This window comes from Pseudorasbora parva, chromosome 13, assembly GCF_024679245.1.
Source record: "Pseudorasbora parva isolate DD20220531a chromosome 13, ASM2467924v1, whole genome shotgun sequence".
Lineage (NCBI taxonomy): Eukaryota > Metazoa > Chordata > Actinopteri > Cypriniformes > Gobionidae > Pseudorasbora > Pseudorasbora parva.
Window position 1 is genome coordinate 29,080,003 of NC_090184.1, and position 23,899 is coordinate 29,103,901.

General features: G+C 41.3%; 1 protein-coding gene across 2 annotated transcripts in view; it reads right to left on the minus strand.

The window, feature by feature from the left end:
• The window catches only part of cpne5a (copine Va), a 94,805-nt gene that overhangs the window by 46,079 nt on the left and 24,827 nt on the right, over positions 1-23,899 (minus strand). Inside the window, exons 6-8 of one of the 2 annotated variants that reach the window (XM_067413804.1) lie at positions 23,281-23,295; positions 23,039-23,115; positions 6,211-6,274 (exon numbers count right to left, since the gene is read on the minus strand). In XM_067413804.1, coding sequence (XP_067269905.1) covers positions 6,211-6,274; positions 23,039-23,115; positions 23,281-23,295 — 156 coding nt within the window. The remainder of the gene's footprint in view (positions 1-6,210; positions 6,275-23,038; positions 23,116-23,280; positions 23,296-23,899) is intronic. The other variant, XM_067413805.1, reaches the window with a different exon arrangement.

Sequence of the window (23,899 nt, forward strand, 5' to 3'; positions counted from 1 at the left end):
TCTGTTGAGGCAGCGCGGCGGCGTAGATCCTGGGGCTCACAACTGGATCTCGCGACGGGAGGCGGGCATGCTGAGGCATCTTCCCAATCCTCGTCCGATGATTCAGACGCTCTTCCGCCTCGTGAGGAAGCCCGCGCTGGGGCTTCTTCCCACGAGGTCGATAACCCAGTGCTGATGCTGTCTGATTCCGAGGGATCAGATCAGTTCAGCCTGGAGGCGGGCGGAGTGCAGGTGAATTCACCTCTTCACTCTCCCGCTCAAGAAGAGCTGGTGGACGTGCTGACACGTGCTGTGGCCAAACTCAGTATCGACTGGCCACAGGAAGAGGTGGAAGTCCAGCCTGTGAGCAGGTTGGATGGACGCTTCTTCAAAAAGCGTGCTCAGCCGCCACGCAGGGGCTTGCCGTTTTTCCCGGATTTGCATAACGAGTTGTGCAAATCATGGGGAAAACCATACTCGTCGCGCCTATCGACACCCCCAGTTCTCGACTTCGGGTGTGTCGTGGGCGCGGCTGAGGCTGGTTATGGGACGCTGCCTCGCGTCGAGGAGGCGTTAGCGAGCTATCTGTCTCCCGAGGCAGCAGCGTCCCTGAAAGCCCCTGTCCTGCCCACCAAGCCATGCAGGGACACGTCGTCCCTGGTGGGCAGGGCGTATCGAGCGGCCGGTAGAGCTGGTAGTTGCCTGCACACCATGGCGGTACTGCAGGCATACCAAGCTGAGCTCCTCAAAGAGCTCGATGAGGGAGAGGGTCCGTCTCCGGACGATATTACAGAGCTGCGGAAAGCTACCGACTTGTCTCTCCGCGTCACCAAAGAGACGGCCCGTGCTATCGGCCGCTCTATGGCTGGCATGGTGTGCGTGGAGAGGCACCTTTGGTTAAACCTGTCGGGGATGAAGGAGAAGGAGAAATCCTTCCTTCTGGATTCCCCGATAGCTCCTGTGGGTCTCTTCGGCGACGCAGTCAATAGCGTTGTCGAGAGATTCCAGGAGGTGAGGAAACAGTCGGCGGCTTTCCGGCAGTATCTCCCTCGCCGCCAGGGGCCTCCTGTAGCCAGCAGGGAGGTCTCTGGTGGCCAGTCCCGGCCCTCCACCAGCGCCCACAGACAGGCGCAAAACGAGAGCGTCGCTTCCCGCGCCCCTCCCGAGGGAGCCTGGCAAAGGAGGCGACGTTCTCGCCAGAAGTCTTCTAAGCTGAAGGGCGACTTGAGGGAAGTCCTTCAGGCGAAGAAGGCTTCTGGCAAGCGGTCCTAGCTGCGGCGGGATCGCTCAGAGCTGGCCCTCCCGGGGGCGGACGACCGAGGTCGTTCCGAGCCCGCAGCTCTGGGGAAATCGATGTTGTGTTCCCGCCGTTAACAACGCTTCGGGCCTCATCGTTTTCCCGCGTACGTGCGCCGTCCCAGCCGCCTCGAAATCGACCTGCGGCGGGGCAGCGAATGCGTGCGCACACCGAAAATCCTCCCCGACTAAGCTCTGCCGGGTGGCCGCTTCAGGGGGTCGGGCAGGGGGTTCGGTGGGTACCAGAGACCAGCCTCGAGAGGCTGGTTCCCCTAGTAGAATATATCGGCGCATGGATGTGCCTCCCGAATATTTCTGCTTGGGTCCTGAGTACAGTGGGAAGGGGGTACAGATTGCAGTTCAGAGTTCCACCACCGAAGTTCAGCGGGGTGGTCTGGACTGTGGTCCCCCCGGCCCAGAGGCAGGTTATGGAACAAGAAGTGCAGTCTCTGCTGGTCAAGGGGGCGATAGAAAAAATCCCTCCGCCAGACAGGGAGTCGGGCTTTTACAGCCGTTATTTCATTGTTCCCAAAAAGGGTGGAGGCTTACGTCCAATATTAGATCTGAGGTACTTGAATCGGTCTCTGAGGAGATTCAGGTTCAAGATGCTCACAATTCAAATGATCGTGAATCTGATCCAGTTCGAGGACTGGTTCGTCACGATAGATCTAAAGGACGCATATTTTCATGTCTCCATCCTTCCTGCCCACAGGAAGTTCCTGAGGTTCGCTTTCGGGGGCGAAGCGTACCAATATCGGGTGCTTCCTTTCGGTCTAGCTCTTTCCCCTCGCACCTTCACGAAGTGCATGGATGCAGCTCTGGCCCCTATGAGGCTGCAGGGCATCCGTGTGCTGAATTACATCGACGACTGGCTCATTATGGCAAAGTCGCGCGAGATGGCGATTCGGCATCGAGATGTCGTTTTAGCCCATCTCAGGTGCTTGGGGCTGAGACTGAACACGGCCAAGAGCGTGTTGATACCCGCCCAGAGGACCACGTTCCTCGGGGTGGTATGGGACTCAACCTCGATGCGAGCGAGCATGTCTCCCGCATGGGTGGGTTCTATACTGGCAGAGGTCTCAGGGGTGAAGCTAGGCCACAGCCGCACTGTGAAGCAGTTTCAGAGACTGCTGGGACTCATGGCAGCAGCATCCAACGTAATTCCGTTGGGTCTGCTATACATGAGGCCCCTCCAGTGGTGGCTAGGAACCAAGGGGTTTTCCTCGAGGGGAAAACCTTTCCGTATGATCAGGGTAACGCGCAGATGCCTTCGTTCCCTCGTTATATGGAAGGATCCGAGGTTCCTGTCCCAAGGGCCTGTGTTAGGAGCGTTATGTTGCAGGAAGATCCTTTCAACAGACGCCTCCCTCACGGGCTGGGGCGCGGTCATGGAAGGCCGGTTCATGAGGGGTTCGTGGGGACCCCAACATTCCTCCTGGCACATAAATTGCTTGGAAATGTTGGCGGTTTACAAAGCTTTGAGGAGCTTTCTCCCAGACCTTCACGGCCACCATGTCCTGATACGATACGACAATACGTCGGTGGTATCGTATCTCAATCACCAGGGGGGTCTGAGGTCACGCCCACTATGCAGGTTGGCGCTTCAGATCCTCCTGTGGTCCCAGGGGAAACTGTCGTCTCTCAGAGCGATGTATGTCCCAGGGGACCAGAACCAGGGAGCGGATGTCCTGTCGAGGCAGGGGCTGAGGCCCGGGGAGTGGCGGCTCCACCCAGAGGTGGTGGAGGCCATGTGCAAGAGGTTCGGCCCAGTGGAAGTGGATCTGTTTGCTTCCGTAGAAACGACCCACTGCCCACTGTGGTTCAGCCTCAGGCCTCCGGCCCCGTTGGGGCTGGATGCCATGACACAGACGTGGCCGAGGCAGCGTCTGTACGCATTTCCCCCGATCGTTCTGCTCCCGGGAGTTCTAGAGCGAGTCCGCCGGGAGGGCATCAGCCTCCTATTAGTGGCACCCCGGTGGCCGTCCCGAGCTTGGTTCTCCGACATTGTGGCACTTCTAGACGGAACACCGTGGCAGGTCCCTCTGAGGAGGGACTTGCTGTCTCAGGCAGGGGGTGTGATTTTCCACCCCAGGCCAGAGTTGTGGAACCTCTGGGTCTGGCCTCTGAGGGGGCACAGTACCTAGAGGAGGGTCTGCCACAAGAGGTCGTTGAGACCATTCTCAGCTCTAGGGCTCCCTCTACGAGGAAACTGTATAGCCTAAAGTGGAATGTCTTCACTAGCTGGTGTAGAGAAAGGGGGGTGGACCCAGTTGACTGCGCAGTCGCTTCAGTACTGGAGTTCCTCCAAGACCGTTTCTCCGCTGGTTTGACCCCATCCACTCTGAAGGTGTATGTGGCAGCCATAGGGGCTTTCCACTCGCCTTTGGAAGGGGGCCCTTTGGGTAGACACCACTTGGTTGTGCGTTTTCTCCGTGGGGCTAGGAGATTGAGGCCTGCGGCTCATCCCAGAGTCCCGCCTTGGGACCTGGCAGTGGTTCTGGAAGGGTTGGCTGAGGCCCCCTTCGAACCATTGGAGTCGGCTGAGGCGAGAAATCTGACCCTGAAGGTAGCATTTCTCCTCGCCATCACTTCTCTGAGGAGAGTGGGGGACCTCCAGGCATTGGCGGTCACGCCTACTTGCTTGGGGTTTGCCCCGGGCGGGGTGAAAGCTATCTTGCATCCCAGACCGGGCTACGTGCCCAAGGTCCCATCTTCAGGGATGGGGTCAGTATTTCTTCAGGCTTTTCATCCTCCGCCTCACGCGACGGCAGAGGAAGCTAGGCTGCACCTGCTCTGCCCGGTTAGGGCATTGAGGATCTATCTAGACAGGTCGGCTCAATGGAGGAAATCGGACCAGCTTCTGGTGTGCTTTGGCCCCCCTAAGAAAGGGTTGCCTGCGGCGAGACAGACTATTAGTAACTGGATCGTGCAGGCGATAGCCACGGCTTATCGGGTGCGCAATATGCCTTCACCCATGGCCGTGAGGGCTCACTCTACGAGGGGCTTGGCCTCCTCGGTGGCCCTCCTTTCGGGAGCCTCACTTATTGAGATTTGTGAGGCGGCGGGTTGGGCTAATCCACACACCTTTATAAGATTTTATAAGCTGGACCTCCCGGCTACGCCGGGTGCTAGAGTGCTTGCGTCCTGAGTGTGCCTGGGCTCCAGCTTCACACCAGGATGGGCGTGTCTCGGTGTGGCATAGTGGGTATTGACGTTCCCAGAGTGTCGTCACTCGACGACGCAGTGTTGAGTTCCCTCGATATAGGGAACGTCTCGGGTTACTATTGTAACCCTTGTTCCCTGAGAGGGAACGAGACACTGCGTCTCGTCGCCACACCTACACGTAGAGCGCTCGCTTCATCGCAAAGGCTGTCTGTTGTTTGGGGCGGCGCCTTCTTATAGCTTCCGTGTACGCCGTCGCCGGTTACGTCACGACGTTGCACCAATCGGATTGGTGGCTGATTTCATTCATACTTCAGAGCCGTCACGCTGGGGGCGTTCCCAGAGTGTCGTCACTCGACGACGCAGTGTCTCGTTCCCTCTCAGGGAACAAGGGTTACAATAGTAACCCGAGACGTTTTTTTTTTTTTTTTAAATTACAGATATTTAAAATGTAATAAATTAAATTAAAACATGATTGTTTAAATATTCTTAAAATGTATTTAAAAAATAAAAATATAATAAATATATATATAAAAAAAATGATATAGAATTGCATATTAAAATAAAATACTCTTCTGCAGGAGACACTAGATGGTCTGATTACTCACGCATATTCATCAGTCCATATGCTTGTCTCCAAAACCAGATTTCATCAAATGCCTCTTAATTAGCATTTTATTGCTTATCATTTTTCCAAGCCATCACTCCCATTTATAAGAAGCCTCTTAACATATATCTAGTATTCATTGACACCATCTCCAACCCCTCAGTATCCAACAGCAATCAAGACTTCAGGACAAATTTAAAATGCATAAGCAGAATATTAAATTGGATGCATGATTGTCTTGAGTTCATTAGGCCCAGACAATCAATGCAGGTTGAAACAAGAGGAAGTGTCAAAAGTGTTTCAAAGAGCATTCCAAGAATTCATATGGATCCTTTTGAGCATTCAAGTCTTTAAAGGGAACTTTAGAGACATTTTTGCTTTTGAATTAGATCAAATGGGACAGCATATCCTAGATTTTTTCAAGCAATCTTAAGAAACCCAGTTTATTCATACTGTGGCACCAGTTTCTGCCACATTCCATTCTGTGTTCTTCCTTCCTTGAAAACCTTGATGCCAATTCCATGATCATTGGTTCGCTACGAGCTGGACTTAAACTATTAGCTGAAAGCATTCAGGAAAACAAGCGAAACAAATACAAGCTTCACTGTAAATGCTCTTACAGTACCCAAATGGCAATGCTGCAATGATCTTCACTACTGAATGCGCTGTCATTTTTAAACTGTTGCTTCATCAGCCCCTGTTCTGGTTTTTATTTAGTTTATGGCAGAGATAAAGCAAATGGCCAATTTAAAGAAAGGTTAATAATTCATGTTAGAAATATTAAATAATGATGCTAACCTTTGACTATATATACCACGGCTTCTGTTATTCCATTATTTATGCTTTTAAAGCATTTTGTCAGTATAATGGAAATAAAAGCATTAAAATATGTATTTGGTGCTCAACTGGTTTTTGAAGTTGCTTCCCTTTTGTCTGTTGAGATAACACATTGCAGTTCATTTCTCTGGAATAATGTATTTGGCTGCCAGGCAGTGAATGATCTGATCTCAAGAGTGAAACAGTCAGCTTTCTTATCAAACTGAATCATTTCAGTAAAGGTTTTCACTGCTGAAGAGTTACAAGAATTTAGAAGAGAAAGGTAGTTGAAAAACAATTATTCAGAGCAAAACTATTCTGTGGAGGATAAAGTAAAACTGCTGACTTACCCGACAGTTTCCAAGCTCCTCTGCAGTGAGAATAATGGTACCACAGTTCTTCCCAGGGATGCCACTGAAAGAATAACACATACAGTACATTAAGTGCAAATTATTTTGTGTTATTGGGAATAGCAGGGCAGGCATTCTGAGCTGTAAACCCTAACACTCAACATAATGAATTGGTTTAAACTTAAAACAAATTAGTTAAATCAAATTAACTTAGATGAGTATTTAGAATTTGGTTTTTCAGTTGAGTTCACAAAACTGACTTTCTTTAAGTAATCTCGTTAAAAAACTACAGACACTATTTCTAAAGACACACAATGAAAAATTTGCACTGAAAAGAAGTGGACAGGGTTATTTTGTCAGCTGACCTATTTTGCGGAGGAGAGTATTAAAATTAATTCACACATGGTGTTTTACTAAGGTTTAAGCTGGTCATTTTACTTGTGTTAAATTTTACATTTTATTTGTGGAATTATTTGCTGCCCAAAAAAGCATGTGATATCAGAGCTAAGATGACATACTAGGGGAACTGAAGATCATAGTTGTGTTGTGTGCAGACAAAAACTGGACATTTCAGTTCAGATTATTGTTTTGCCCTGAATGCGTCCTGCTCAGTCAACAAACAGCAACCATCAAGTGTTAAAATAAATCCCTGCCTCAGGATGTTTTTTAGACGCTGTAAATCTTAAATCTTTGGCTGATTCGCACCAGTTTATTTCTGTCAATCACTGAAGATTCTAATTTAGATGTCATCCGGTGCACAATAAAATAAAACATTTTATGCCTTTTATGCCTTGTTACGTGTGCAAAGAAAATGCATCCTCTCCTGTCTACTTCAGCCTTTAGGGTCACTGCAGACTAAAGATGAACAAATAAACAATGCATTAAAGTGCTCAGGTGGAGAAATTACTCTCAGTTCATTTGCAAATCTCCTTCACGCTTGGCATTACCATGTAAATTGTGCAAATTTTTTATAAACTATGTGTAGGTTGTAATTAATTCCTTTAAACCACAGTAAGATTTATGATATTTTGGAAAGTCTCATACGATAACCAGACTTTTTTTCATAAAAAATACAGTAATACTGGTAATTATATTTACAATTTAAAATAACTTTTTCTATTTTAATACATTTTAAAATGTATTTTGTTCCTGTGATTCCAAAAGCTGTATTTTCAGCACCATTACTCCAGTCTTCAGTGCTACATGATCCTAAGAGATCATTATGATATGCTGATTTGGTGATCATTTTTTATTATAACAGCTGAAATCAAAATATTTTTTTAGGATTCTTTGATTAATAGAAAGTAAAATATTTTGTAATATTATAAAGGATAATGATCTTGCTGACCACAAACTTTTGAACAGAAGTGTATTATATAATTACATAATATTATTCATTTTTCAACTAATGCATTTTATTATTAAATAGCTTAAATGGCCGGTAGAAAACAAAATCACAATCTAAAGTTTAGAATTAACAAGCAGGCCAATTCAACTTACTAAAGTCACTAAAAGGATGTCAAATAAGAAAACAATTTGTCCTCTGCTTTTATAGGAGACAATTCTTTAAAAAAGAAATTACACTGAATAATTCAAATACACAATGGATTTCAGGCCAGTTTTCCCATTAACCTTCTGAAGTTGCAGGATCACCAGACTTGTTTTGAACTGCCTCAGTCTCACCTCCACATTGGAAAGGTCAGTCTTTGCTGCTGCTCATGTTTTTCTCTCAGGTATTAGAGATAACTTGTTAGATCCAGCCTACTGCATGTTTAATTTGTTAAAAAAACATTTCTTTGCCAAAGAAAAAAAAAACATTGGTACATTATTATTGTGTTCACCAGTGTCGTTTCTGTAATATCTAAACCAATTCTCCTTAAATCACAGTGCTAAAACATACAGCCAAACAAAATATTTGATTCAATTATTGAACATGAACCAGAAACACGTAGAAAGGGTTAACTGGTGGAGTTCAGCTCATTTTCTAAGGTCATACTCCTATTAATGCTCTCAGAGTCAGGCTTCCAAACTGCCAAAAAAGGAAAGCTAACAACTGAAAGCAATATTAAACTTGTTGCAATGTAGTTGCAAGATACATACATGAACTAATGTAAGTGTAGCCATCCATATTTATTCACAAGCTGCTATATGTACAATGATCAATGTGAGAGGAGAGTAAAAATTATGAAACTTTTCGAAATATGGCATTGTTTCCACAAAACCCACTGGTGTGGCCATTTGTTTATTTGGAAAGTGGCTTTTAACACTGTATGTTAGTTGTGCTCTGCAGAAGAGCAAAATCAATGGCACTCACGCCTCTCCCTGCTGCATTGCCAATTGATTAGCGTCTGATCAAACATCTGAACCCCTTGGTGCCTTTAGCCTGACATTGAACGCAGCATGCCGTTTTATTCTTATTAATGAAAACCCACCAGAGTTTAATTTTCCTTTCATCAAGTTTAAATTTGAAACGTTATAAAAAAAATTGAACTGCATACAGTATTTCCATTAAAGCAATGACCTGGAACAGATAATCTAAGCTGTTTAAGGTTCATGTTGGCAGAAGATCTTTTAAATTAATCAGCCGTTAAACTGTGTGGAATCTAAAAATACCAACACTGTCAATTCAGATCAAGCTTTCATCATCATTCAAATGTTTGCTAATATTGTGGAATATTATAACAATTTAAAATAACTTCTATTTTCTAAATATGGTTTCTATATATTTTCACCTGTAATATATGCCTGTGATAGTAAAGCTGAATTTTCAGCATCATTACTTCAGTCTTCTTGTCTGGCTATCACCAGAGCAAGCTCGATTTCAAATTGAACATTGTTCTGGGGAGTCTGCTTTGTATTTTCTACTGCACAAGAAGTGTGATCAGTGGGCATAGTTCAAATGACTCTGTACGCAATTGGATAGTCCTTCAACCAATCAGACCAATGATCCATCGCTTCTCTATCCGTCATTGTGTTAAACCCGCCGATAGCACATCAGGTGGATAAGCCGGTTGATTGGTCCCCGCAAATTTGTAACAGAAGCAGAATAGAAATATACAGGATTCCAGCCTGAGCTGCAGGGCGAAATCAAATCGCCGGCAGATCGGGGCTGGGTTTACCCAGTCTACCAGACTTCAGAGTTAAACTATCCTTCAAAATCACTCTAATATGCGGATTTGTTGCACAATAAACATGTCTTATTGTAATCCATGTTAAAAACATTTATCATGCTTAATATTTTTGTGAAAACACCGATATATTTTTTTAAGGTTCTTTGATTACCAGAAAGTTTATCTGACCAGCATTTATTGGAAATGGGAATCTTCATTAACAAGTTGTTGCTGTCATTTTTATTCAACAAGGGTGCTAAATACTTTGCAATGATGCAATAATTCTATATAAATTAAACACAAGCTCCACCTAACACAAACTGCACACTGTAAACCCTAATGCTCAAAATAATTAAAGGTGCCATAAATTGATATAATGTCTACATAGAAGTTATGCGGCTTAGCTAAGAGCAAAAATACTCCAGTTCCATTTACAACGTAGATTTTGCCCCTAGACAGAAATGGGCTTTTATTACCTTATTTGGAAAGGTCATGTTAAGCTCTGCTTTGATTGGCTGTTTCACCCGACTAAATGACAAATTAAGCAGAAAATCTCAAATTGAGATTGCTAGAATGCTGCTTACATTAAATGAAATGTTCGTGTGCACATGGTTGCCAGATTGCAAGTAAAACTCTGGATAGAATACATGTTCTTTTAACAGAAAAGCTCTGATTGGGGGATTTAAATGATTGAAATCTGGCAACCACAAGCATGAATGAACTGAACGCTGGGACGTTTTCCTTTTAGCATTGTCTCTTTTTTTGTCAGTGACATTGCATGTTTATTCACAGTTATCGTTTATGGGCGTTTAAGTCATCTCGTCTTAGTCATTGAAAAAAAGGTTGTCTCTACGAAAATTTTTCATCCTATTTTCGTTATCCAAATTAAAACTAACTTTGCATAAAATTGGTACTGTATCCTGTTATAGATAAACATAAGCCATGCCTGTGGGAAAAGTATGAAAAGTAACTTGTGCATTTGTTTAAGCCAATTGTAATGTATTTAGTTCAATAAAACACATGTACTGTAAGTGGTGATGGACGGATTGCAGAGAATGTGCTCAGTGAAAAAATGCACTTTTCTTTTTTTAGACCTGGAGTCTAATAAAAGTTAAACAGAAAATATGGTAGTTTATGTAGGCAATAACTGCACTTTTGGTTTAGAATATTAATATTAATGTCAACCCTTTTCTTTACCTATTCATGTTTGGTGTTGGAAAATGCGCGCTGTGTTAATGCATTAATACATTTAGTGCCGTTAAAATGAATTTGCGTTAACTCGTTATTAACGTCTTAGAAATAAACAAGTTAGAATTTATTAAATTAGCTTATATTTAGCCAAGTTTCCACTACCCAAAAATATTTAAGCTGATATTATCCTACGTGACCATTTCATGTTACAAGTATTAACATCTGCCAGTTCTGCTACTTAAACTTTTAATTTTGATGTAACCAATTGCCTCAAATGATTTGACTAAGAGCAGATTTTGTTGGCATTCACAGGATTGCACCTTCCAAGGGAAAGCTCGATAATGTTGACATAAGCAATAACAATGATCTAGAGCACACAGCAGCATGAGAAAGGAGATCAAGGCATCTTTTGCACATAGCCGAGAGCTTGATATCAACTTTCTAACCTTTAACTGGGGCCAATGGAGATTCGGAGGATCAATGACACTGTCCCAAATCCGCCATTCAAAGGCAAATGACTTATAAGTCAACATCACACAGCCCAACCTGTTCGCTATGATCAAACAGTCCTTTAACAAAGTATGCACACCAAATCCTGTCCTTAAGGAACAGGGGGAATATTTTTACATACTGATCACAGATGAAAGAAAGTTGGCTGTGAGAGAGGAGTTAGTTGGTATTATGCTGACTATTTTCAGTCTTTGTTGCACTCGGTTCAGCCTTTTCTTCATGATGGCATCTGTAGCTGTACAGCATCTCATTTCACATGGGCAGGCTTGATTTGATCAATTCATGTGAGAAGAGCAGGTGATTTATGGAGCTACTCATCAGCCTAACAAATTGCTCGGTACTTGCGACTTGTGAGGTAATTCTACATGCTATATCAGAAGCTATTCATCAAATGGTTGACAAAGACTCCAGGGTTAACAATAAAGGAAGATTTCTCTTTATACTTCTCCTCTAAAGAGTCACAGAAAATTGTATACTGTACCGAAGAAAAAAATAAACAGAATTGTAATTAAACGTGATGTCCCATGATGTTTTAAACCTGACAAAACCAGCTCTCTGGATAATCGAAATTGCTTAAATGTCACCTCACATGGCTAAGGAAGATGCATGGCAGGATTTAACACTAGCCAGCACTGTCGGTCTATACAGCGGGAATTGAGATTTGTGGAGATGTTTGCACATTTCATCATTAGGGTGAAGGATTATGTTGATATTTAAGTAGACAGCAGGTTCACAGGTGAGAGAGGGGGGAAAAGCAATGAAGGAACAATCAGGGCTGTTGTAAGGAACACTGTCCTGGGCCCTGCGATGAGAGGTCAGAAAATCCTCTATGGCCGGTGTTTCCCATGCGTCCACAAAAGGGTGCTAGGAAGTCTTTGAGATTTAAACATTTTACAAGGGGAAAAACTATTTACAAAAGGATAACAATTAATGAGTTAATAATGCTGTTAAAAATAATATATAAGAAATAATAATACAAAACAGTTCAAACTATGTTAATATAATATAATTACAAGGTGTCCGTCACAACATCTTTTAGCTATCAGCAATGCAAGAAGACGATCTGAGGTTCAGTTCCCCCGCCAAACAAAAGAGCATCACTGGCTCAGATTTCCACAGCCACCATTTTGGTGGAAAGTGATAACAGAGAATGGTTGATTACACGTAAATTAAAATGTGAAAATGTTTGTTACGACTGTAAAGGTAATATTGTATACATGATCAAAAACTGTAAAATATGCTCTATTTAGAACTGTATTTTGAACAGTATTCATCTCAATGTGTGGTTCTGGTAAACCCCATGTGTATGGGCATGTTTTCATGAAATATGAGGATGACATGAGTATGACAGGTATTACAAGGAGAGGGTGAAATATGAGGACATTACCCATGTCCCCATTTTTCAAAAGGCTCATAAATCATACAGAATGAGTTTTATTGAGAACGGAAAAATGCAGAATGTTTCCTGTGATGGAGGTTTAGGGGTAGGGGCAGTGTAAGGGGGTAGAAAATACGGTTCGTACAGTATAAAATCCATTGCACCTATGGAATGTCCCCATATGTCACAAAAACAAACCTGTGTGTGTGGGGGGGGGGCATGTTTTTGTGAAATATCAGGACAAAAATGTTGTCCATACATGGGTATGACCATACATGGGTATGACATAGGTATTACCAGGAGAGGGTGAAATATGAGGACATTACCCATGTTCCCATTTTTCAAAATGCTTATTAATCATACAGGATGAGTTTTTTTGGAGAAAGAAAAAATTCAGAATGTTTCCTGTGATGGAGGTTTAGGGGTAGGGGCAGTGTAGGGGGATAGAAAATATGGTTTGTACAGTATAAAAAACATTCGATTGAACATTTTCTAGTGACTGATCACATCTAAATTTTTCAGTTGGCCGAATTTAAATTCTGCGAATTGATGCAATATAATTCACAGAAATTCATTTCGGCCAACTGTAAAATGTAGATGTGATCAGTTACTTAAAAAATTTCAACTGGAGACCTGAATTTTTTTTACAGTGCATGAAATTTCCCCACATTTCACAAGTGTGTGTGTGTGTGTGTGTGTGTGTGTGTGTGTGTGTGTGTGTGTGTGTGTGTGTGTGTGTGTGTGTGTGTGTGTGTGTGTGTGTGTGTGTGTGTGTGTGTGTGTGTGTGTGTGTGTGTGTGTGTGTGTGTGTGTGTGTGTGTGTGTGTGTGTGTGTGTGTGTGAGAATTATACAGCCCACTCGATACTAAATGTGACTTGGTCTCCCCATAAAAAATGTATCATATGCCATATGATTTTCAGCATTGAGCATCATTCTGAGTGTGTATTGAACATGAGAAAGAAAGTAGAATGTGAGAAAACAGAGAAAGGCGGATTAAATATTCATGTGTTTCTGAGTATGTGAGCATGTATGTAACTAGAGTACCTGAAATAAACAGCCCTGTTTGAGAGTGATAAGCTGTGCATTCACAGACCATTGAGCTGTTAGGAACATTTACATTCATCTGTCTAACAAAGAGATTAAGTGAATAAGTTTATCCAGACTCATTTCATGTGAAACTAAGACAAACAGAGAGGAGGGTGTGATATGACGGATCGCTGATTTACTGCGCAGAGCGAGTCGCAGTCAAGCTGCATTACATAAAGCTCCAGAACTCCACAAGGGGTTGGAATGAGATTATAACTTATATCCAATTGCTTTTCATACTTAGACAGACAAACCATAATCCTTAAATTCACCCGGATTTGAATTAAGATTGGTGCACCGTTCTCCACTTGTGGAGTTTAGTGTTTCAACAGCCTCAAAAGACTAAGCAACAGTGAATATTATGACAGCCGAAAAAAACTGCAAAATAGCTTTAACCAAAACAAACAACATCAAAACTCCGCATGTGATTCGCAAGTGGCTGCATAATCCATAATTTATAGGAAAACTCCTGGCTAACCTATCATTACTTTATCATAATGAAGACTCGTTTTCAGCATCCACAGCTACTTAAGACGCATAAAAGTTACATAAGCTTCAAGTGAATATATATTCATTATAGTGAGAGAATGCATGCACACCTACAATCAAAACAATCGATTCAACATAATGGAGTACAGGATCTACCTCAGCTAAACACAAGCAATTCATCAAGCAGAAGAGAAGAGGATGTTTGTTACAGACCTGAAATTGTGCTGACTATGAATGAGATATTCTTCAGAGAGTCATTTTTGTGTCATAGATGATGCATTTTCTTTCTCCAACCACTGCTATCTGACTGTGCATACGGATTAATGGCATTCATATCTGTAATTCTGTTTGCTTTTGTCCTTATGGCTATAGGCTGCTGCCATAGTGCAGTTTGTTTAACAATATGGCACCGTAAGAGTGTCAGAGGTCTCCTACTGAAGTAAAAAGACAAGAGTCAGTCCCTCTAGATATCACAGGGATGGCAGTGTGTCTTTGTGCACTCAGACTTTATCCTGCCCTCACGTTGACCCCTTAGTGAACAAATCAGCAAAAGGACAACAGGAAGAACATCCATGATGTAAAATATGTTTCCAACACAGGAGGCATTTTATATGGTCTGTCTGAGATTTAAATACTCTGCCAAAAGCAATCATTGTATACATTATGATAACAATTCCCTTTCAGAAATGCCCTATAGCCCAGAGTGCTGCTCTAGATGGAATGGAAAATGCATTTCCTGTCCTGAGCTCGCTGAATGTGACAGAATGGCTTAAAATCTCATTTTGTGATGGGACTTATAAAAAAACGCAATGAAAACCACCATCCTTCAGTGTGAATGTTTGTGTATTTGCATAATACGGAGCGGCTTAGACTTTCACGGATTCCTGTTCTGAATGTGTGAACTCCAATTTAATTCATCCAAGGTGAGGGATTAACACTATAGATTTCATATTCAATATGACTATTTAGATGGCACAAAGTAAAAAAAAAATATATTATATATGATTTTTTCAGTTTTGCTGACTGATGCCACTTCATGTACTATGACATACTGTCTTTATATTATATTAATATATATATATATATATATATATATATATATATATATATATATATATATATATATATATATATATATATATATATATATATATATATATATATATATATATATATATATATATATAACACATTCATATCACAAATCATAACACAGTATGTCAGAGTAACACATTATACATATAACACATTCATATCACAAATTATAAGACAGTATGGGTTAGTATTGTCTATTTTATATACACACACACACACACACACACACACACACACACACACACACACACACACACACACACACACACACACACACACACACACACACACACACACACACACACACACAGGTCCTTCTAAAAAAATTAGCATATTGTGATAAAGTTCATTATTTTCCATAATGTAATGATAAAAATTAAACTTTCAAATATTTTAGATTCATTGTACACCAACTGAAATATTTCAGGTCTTAAAAAATTCAGATCTCAAAAAATTTGCATATCATGAAAAGGTTCTCTAAACGAGCTATTAACCTAATCTTCTGAATCAACTAATTAACTCTAAACACCTGCAAAAGATTCCTGAGGCTTTAAAAAACTCCCAGCCTGGTTCATCACTTAAAACCGTAATCATGGGTAAGACTGCCGACCTGACTGCTGTCCAGAAGGCCATCATTGACACCCTCAAGCGAGAGGGTAAGACACAGAAAGAAATTTCTGAATGAATAGGCTGTTCCCAGAGTGCTGTATCAAGTCACCTCAGTGGGAAGGAAAAAGTGTGGCAAAAAACGCTGCACAACGAGAAGAGGTGACCGGACCCTGAGGAAGATTGTGGAGAAGGGCCGATTCCATACATTGGGGGACCTGTGGAAGCAGTGGACTGAGTCTGGAGTAGAAACATCCAGAGCCACCGTGCACAGGCGTGTGCAGGAAATGGGCCACAGGTGTCGCATTCCCCAGGTCAAGCCACTTCTAGACTACAAAGAAGCAGCACTGAACTGTTGCTCAGTGGTCCAAAGTACTTTTTTCGGATGAAAGCAAATTTTGCATGTCATTCGGAAATCAAGGTGCCAGAGTCTGGAGGAAGACTGGTGAGAAGGAAATGCCAAAATTCCTGAAGTCCAGTGTCAAGTACCCACAGTCAGTGATGGTCTGGGGTGCCGTGTCAGCTGCTGGTGTTGGTCCATTGTGTTTTATCAAGGGCAGGGTCAATGCAGCTAGCTATCAGGAGATTTTGGAGCACTTCATGCTTCCATCTGCTGAAAAGCTTTATGGAGATGAAGATTTCGTTTTTCAGAACAACCTGGCACCTGCTCACAGTGCCGAAACCACTGGTAAATGGTTTACTGACCATGATATTACTGTACTCAATTGGCCTGCCAACTCTCCTGACCTGACCCCCATAGAGAATCTGTGGGATATTGTGAAGAGAAAGTTGAGAGACGCAAGACCCAACACTCTGGATGAGCTTAAGGCCGCTATCGAAGCATCCTGGGCCTCCATAACACCTCAGCAGTGCCACAGGCTGATTGCCTCCATGCCACGCCGCATTGAAGCAGTCATTTCTGCAAAAAGATTCCTGACCAAGTATTGAGTGCACAAATTAACATAATTATTTGAAGGTTGACTTTTTTTGTATTAAAAACACTTTTCTTTTATTGGTCGGATGAAATATGCACAGTTTTTCAGATAGGAATTTTGGGTTCTCATGAGCTGTGTGCCAAAATCATCAGTATTAAAACAATAAAAGACCTGAAATATTTCAGTTGGTGTGCAATGAATCTAAAATATATGAAAGTTTAATTTTTATCATTACATTATGGATAATAATGAACTTTATCACAATATGCTAATTTTTTGAGAAGGACCTGTCTATATATACACACACACACACACACACACACACACACACACAGTATATATTATTTTTAAAGAATTACTATTAAAGAATTCTTTAAAAATCTGTAAATATCATATTAAATATTAATTATAGCATAATATATATGAAATATTGATACACTTTAGCCACTTTTCCACCGCCGAGCGGTTCTCATTGTGTAACCTGTTCTGTGCCGATCCAGGCCAGCTGGGACGGTTAATTTTCCACTGTTGGGCTGATAACGGCCGCTCTTTGGAATGTCATACAATAATGTCAGTCGTTGCCTTGGTAACACAATGATTTACTGATGAAATGAGATGTAAATAAAAACCGCTTCGTGGAGGATGATCAGATATTTATTTAAATTTTATAATTAATTTGCGTTTACGTCGCTCAACTAGAGAAACTGGTAGCAAGGTAACAGACAAGTGACAAATCCTGAGCGGTGATGTCACTTCTCAGATTCTACCAGTGTAGTTCAGCACAGTTAGACAACTGTTCCAAGAATTTCAGGCCGAGAACGGTTTTGTAATCTTGGCTCAAGTGGAAACAACTTCTTCTGCAAACATTTATGAAAGAATGTGTCACACAAGTGTGGTACCGCGATGTCCATTTGTGAAATTTCCTAACTAATAAATATTCCACAGTCAACTGTTAGTGGTTTTATAATAAAGAGGATACAATTGGGAACAATAGCACCTCAACCACGAAGTGGTAGGCCACATAAAATCCCTAGCAAGTCAATATTGCTACAGACCAACTTCATGTGGCCTTCAGATTAGCTCAAGAACAGTGTGTAGAGAGCTTCATAGAATGGGTTCCCATAGCCGAGCAGCTGCATCCAAGCCTAACATCACCAAGTGCATGTAACATGTCTATAATAGCTATACAATAAAAATTAAAATAATAATAATCAGGTCTTTAAATGAAAATGTTTTAGTGACTGATCACATCTAAATTTTTGACAATTAAATTGCCTCAATTCACAGAAATTCCATTTGGCACACTGAAAATTTTTGATGTGATCAGTCACAAAAAAATTGTAAAATTGTAAACCTAAATCAACCTTTCTCCACTGAAAGTAGACTTAGTCAGATCAGATAGAAATAGCTTCAGTCTATCAGAGCATCCCAACACATTGGGGGGGGGGGGGGGGGATTACTCAAAATATGTGCCCATCATATAGGGGCAAACGCTTCCTCCAAAAGATGTTTGCACTCCACAGCTTGTTGTGTTTTTTTCCTTGCTACCATTTAAATGTGAAATAATTTTTTCTTCAGTAAAAAGCTCAAACAGTCCGTATTCAGAAACACATTGCTGTGTTGTCCCACCAGAGTTTTGAATCTGAGGCCTAGATAAGACTCACTGGCCCATATCCCCCCCCCCCCCCCCTCCATTTGTCATGCAGCGCAGCATAATGCATTTCCAGAATCAGAGCATACAAGTCCTGTTTAACGCTGATATAAAGCACAGCCCCAATCCATCAGCATGATAACCCAATGCCACAGGCCAGAAGCATCATGCCCATCTAAACTGAATGAGGCACAAAAATCCAAATGTCAAAGCTGCCCTTTTCTATACAATGAAATTGCTAAATATACAGAAATAAGACTTTTTTTTTTTCTTTTTTTTTTGGTTTAATAAAGCACCAAGTAAGTTGTAACTGCTAATTAAGTCACAAAAAAAATTATATATATTATACATACATTCTTTGTTGTTCAAAGATAAATAGCGTACATTGGAGTCAATCTGATTAAATCTCCACCACTAAAGGAGAAAGATTTACAGGTGCTTTTAAGGCACAGATGGTCTAAATGCACTGTATTCAATAAGGTTTATGTTACCTCCCTTCCTATATCGCCTATATGAACACGATCTGAAGTGTAGACAGCTCTAATTGAATCTAAAGCTGGGCTATGATTTGTGTTCTTTCAGCACACAGCCAGTGAAGGGAGATGATGAATTAACATAGCTAAAATTCAAATCCAATCAGACTAGTTTTGCAGTTTGTCTTAAAGCAGTTGAGCTCGCAGCTAAATTCCCCATACACTCTGTTTATTGCCAAACAATTCTCTGTCTTCAGCTGCCAAGTCTGTAGTCTCTGTTATTTATTTATTTCAACACAACGGATGGATACATTTCAAGAGATGACTGCATCTATATCAGCTGCACAGGATAGATGGAGTGAACACTATAGCCTGTTTCCTGCAATAGATACACAAAGACAGCTCTAAGACTATGGGGAATTATAGAAGAATGAAAGAATATGATATTAGAGAGATTGTCAGTGTGTAATAAAGGCGACAGGCTGTTCAAAAGCAGGTCATCCTATGCTAAGGATTTTTTTTTTTTTTTACACTGATTACAAAGTTATTTTTCTTCAGTTTCTCTTTCTGTCTGTTTTACATTCAAATGAAGTTGACATTAACACAAAACCAATGTCAACTGCTGTATTCCAATTCACCTACTTGCACTACAATAAAAGTATATACTCTTTTTGAAAAGTTTTTGTTTCAGTTAATTTAATTAAGTTGACAGAGAAAAGTAGCAGCAGCTGTGGGCCGTTTTTAATCCAAATAACTCTCCTCCTACTTTTGCATAATAATATAAAAGGCCAAGTATATATTTAATGGCCCAGCGTATATTTATAAAAGTTTTTACAATATTGTATATATGAAGCTTTACCTAAACCTTCCATCAACCGCTCTCTCATTGGAATGGATTGTGGACCATTTTAGGCATTAGTGTGTGCATGGATCCATTTATTTGATATCTACTGTATATATCAAATATCTATTTATATAGATATAATTATAATTTTTCATGAACATTTTTTAAAGGCTGACAACCTTAATATTATCAGATTACCAGCAATATTTGCATGCCTCGTGTCATGTGTACAGTGGCATTAAAGGCATTAACAGCATTATATTTATAAATAAATGAATCAAATCAATATTTGGTGTGCTTTTCACTGGACTTGTAGTCAATTCATTTGCAAACTAAAATTAATATGTTCTACTGACACAGAGAAAAGCAGAAAATAAAAATATCTCAAGGCAAAAATTTTGGTGGAACTTCTAGACCAGGGGTGTTAAACTCAGTTCCTGGAGGGCCACAGCCCTGCAGAGTTTAGATTCAACCCTAATTAAACACACCTGATCCATCTAATCAAGTCCTTCAGGCTTATTTAAAAAATAGAGGTATGCGTGTTAAAACAGAGTTGGAGCTAAACTCTGTAGGGCTGTGGCCCTCCAGTAACTGAGTTTGACACCCCTGTTCTAGACTTTTGCATATTGTATGTCAGTGACACTGAAGTGAAGACAGCAGTTGTTGACTACAGTGCCGTTCATTCTATCCAATATGAAATGCTGTCAGACTTTGTTTGTGAGTCCTATAAGACAGTCACTTTCGCATGGCAACCAGTTGCTATTTTGACAACTAACAGAATTCTGTACAAACACAACCTTATTTAGCTCTTTGAACAGGACTGACAAGTATTTTCTGCCGCTGTGTGGATGCAGTCTCTTTCTCTCTATCTGTTCAAGCCCTCAACCTTCCCTGTCTGTCTCCATCTAGTTCAACACCGTCTGGGAAAACTGTCCAGAGATCAGGGGCTCAAATTCCCCCTAAAACTCTTAAACTCCCACAGATTTTGAGCAGAACAGCTCATCATTACTGGGCAATCTCTTCTCCAAATCCAAATTTCACCAATCGCACCATCCTTTCTGCACAGATAATGCCCATAAATGAAAGCAATTCACATACCTCAGATCACGCCTCAGAGATTGAGTGGGTGTTTCAGGTTGATCAATAGGGTCTGTTCCACCCACAGCACTCAAATGTGTACTGTATATAAAGGCTGACTAAATCCTGCAATCATTACATCTACCTCCAAAACTATTCTCTTAGCATTCTTACAAGCACCCTGCACTGATTTAAAACTTATGGAAGGGGGAAGATGTGTCTGCACTTTTATGTCCATGGGGTAGATTTTTATTAAAACTAACAATTTTTGTTTTCTTTTTGCTACAGTATATGTCGTCAGATTATGCCCTCACTTAGGTTTCCTATATTTCAAAAACAATTTATTTTAGAATAAGTTTTACCATACAGTGGTGTACACACACACACACACACACACACACACACACACACACACACACACACACACACACACACACACACACACACACACACACATACACTTGACAATACAGTGTTAGAATTTTTTATTTTTTTTCTATTTTTGGAGATACAAGGTTTCCACCCATACAGCAATTACATTTTATAAATGAAACAATGAGATTGTTTGAGGAGAAATATGAAAAAATAAAAAAAATCAATAAAACATTTTTTAAATATATCTGTGATAGTAAAATTGTGCAAAAAGTTTAAAATTGTGAAATTGGAGTTGTAATTATATTTTTAGGGGACATAAAATGCTAAACATGAGAAGAGCCATAGCAAAACAAAATACATTTTGTCCCACAAATATTTCAATTTTTTCCCTTTCTAAAATACCAGTGGCAGTAGTTGAAGAAACCTCCACCTCTAAAGGTTGTCTGCCAAATTCTTTAGGAGTAAATGCAGCATGGAAGTCTGGTTGTGTTCCACCCATTAGCATTTGCAATCTGCACCGACAAGCCTAATCTGCTACAGTGACATAAGACACAGATGGTGAGGGATAGATGGGAGTATCCATCATCATTCCACAGCTATAACGCTCTGAACTACACCAGAACACCAGGCTACGGCCCATTTCAGCAAGATCTGAACAGGAAAACAGTTTAAGCCGATTAAGTGGAGTGCATGATAGCTGCTTGGCCAAAGTCAAAATATACAAGGCTCAAGGATCACATCACGCTAGAGATTCTTCATGACATGCCCTCCATGCCAGAGTCTCCAGCCGTCATGGCCGCTGCACCTAAAGCTACTAAGGCATTTGAGACTAGCTTCTAGTTTGGTGGACCCACCAATGATGTCAGTGGCGGTGCAATAGTGCTGTCAAAGTTAGTACTGCAATTTAAAGATTTCGAAAACAAGCTTAACATATATATCTCTGTGATTGGCTGCAATGATCAACGCCTCAAAAACATGCTGTAAATAGACATCTTTGACACTCTTCTCTGAACGCTTACACAGAAACACTTGGGAGCATTTGAAAGCAGCCGTCTATCAGCGGATCCGTCTATCAGTGGATATATTAGGGATCTGCTGAAAGATGCCTGCTTTCAAACGCTCCCGTGTGTATCCGTGTAAGCGCTCAGTGAAGAAGAGCAGGAAAGATGTCTATTTACAACATGTTTTTGGAGCGCTGTTCACTGTAGCCAATCATAGATATATTGAGCGTGGCTAAACAGAGGAGTTTAAGAATCTGTTCAACAGGGCTCAAAATGCTAGAGGGGAATGCTGGTATCGTCACAAATTTCAGTACCGACTTGGTACCAAAGTCGGTACTTTTGCGACACTATGGTGTGAACAGCTGGCATCCCAACATCGTCCTCGAGCTCAGCGGACTTAACATCAGTGGTCCTGAGTCCAGGGGTCTCAAGAGGTCCTTCCACCCTCAGCTGTGCTTCCTATGATGGCAACCGCCATCTTGTGTGTATGGCCCCTTCACACTTTATCTACTCCTCCTAAGGCAGTGGCATCCACTCATGAACTCTCCATTCATGAAGACAAGACCAGAGAAACCTCCCTGTACTTCCTGTTTGCCCTGATATGACAACATAGGTCAATCTGGATGAGATTGTTTGTTCCAGTTTCGCCTGATCTTCCCTGGTGGTCTTCAGCTCCGCCATGGTGGTCCACCCCAAACTTTTATACAACCCCAAACTCTTAATATATAGTCTGTGCAAGTAATGCAAGTAATTTCTTAGCATATGTGGCTCAAAAACACCAACGCAATTCCCCTTTTTACAGTGTAGCTACTGTAGACAGGCAGTCAATAGGAATGAAGACGATATACTTAAGATCAAAAGTAATTTCTTTGTTTCCCATGGCTATTCTTTCTGAGATGGTTTCAGGCACAACCATTGAGCCCATACAGTTTCTCTGACTTTGAATACATCCCGATCTGATTGAGGAGGTAGGCATGGCTCATAGAACAGTGCATTAGCGTCTTACCCCAGAGGCTTTTCCAGATGACTGCCTGGTGAACCCACTATCTCACCCAGAGTGCAGAAGGTCTGACCTAGGAAGTCCTACAGAAGGGCAGCCCGAACAAAAGACAACCCAGAGGAGGAGGGATTGGCACGCAGGAAGTAAAGGAGAGAGAGAGAGAGAGCAGAACGAGTCAGGGTGGTACTGGGCATAAATAAGATGTACCGGTAAAGAGAAAATTCTAAGAGTGCAAGGCAGAGACGTACGTTTAAATCGGAGGGCTTCCAGGAGGGAGGTGAGGCCGCAAATATATCAATAACAACAGAGCATATCATGTAACAGAAAAGACACACACACACACAAAAAAAACACAAACGGATTGAAGAAGTCAGGCCGAAGAGGATAGGAGAGAAAAAACGAGAGTTAGAGTATAGTGAGAAAGGATCTCAGGGAGAGTATAGTGAGAAAGGGAAAAACACCCACGATGATCACACATTACAAATCAAAATTAAAAAAAAGTGATAAAACCGAATCATGAATCTGAATTTCACTTAAAATTAACAGACGCACAAGCACAAAAACAATCGGTTGGTTCTATACAAAACAAATGTCATAAACTGCCCCCAGTTGTTTACCATCTGCATTTTGGTACAGGTTTTATATTTATGAAACCACATTTACCACACATAATTCACACTTTTTATAAAGTATAATAATAATAATAATAATATGTAAACATTTTCTAATTAATTATACATTTCATTAATTGCTTCAAGCAAATAGGTTTGTGAATTACATTATAATAAGTCTAATTTACATAGAAGAAAGCTTGTTTCTGCTAAAAAGATTGACAGCAAAAGTGTTTATGCAAGTGTCCCTGAAATC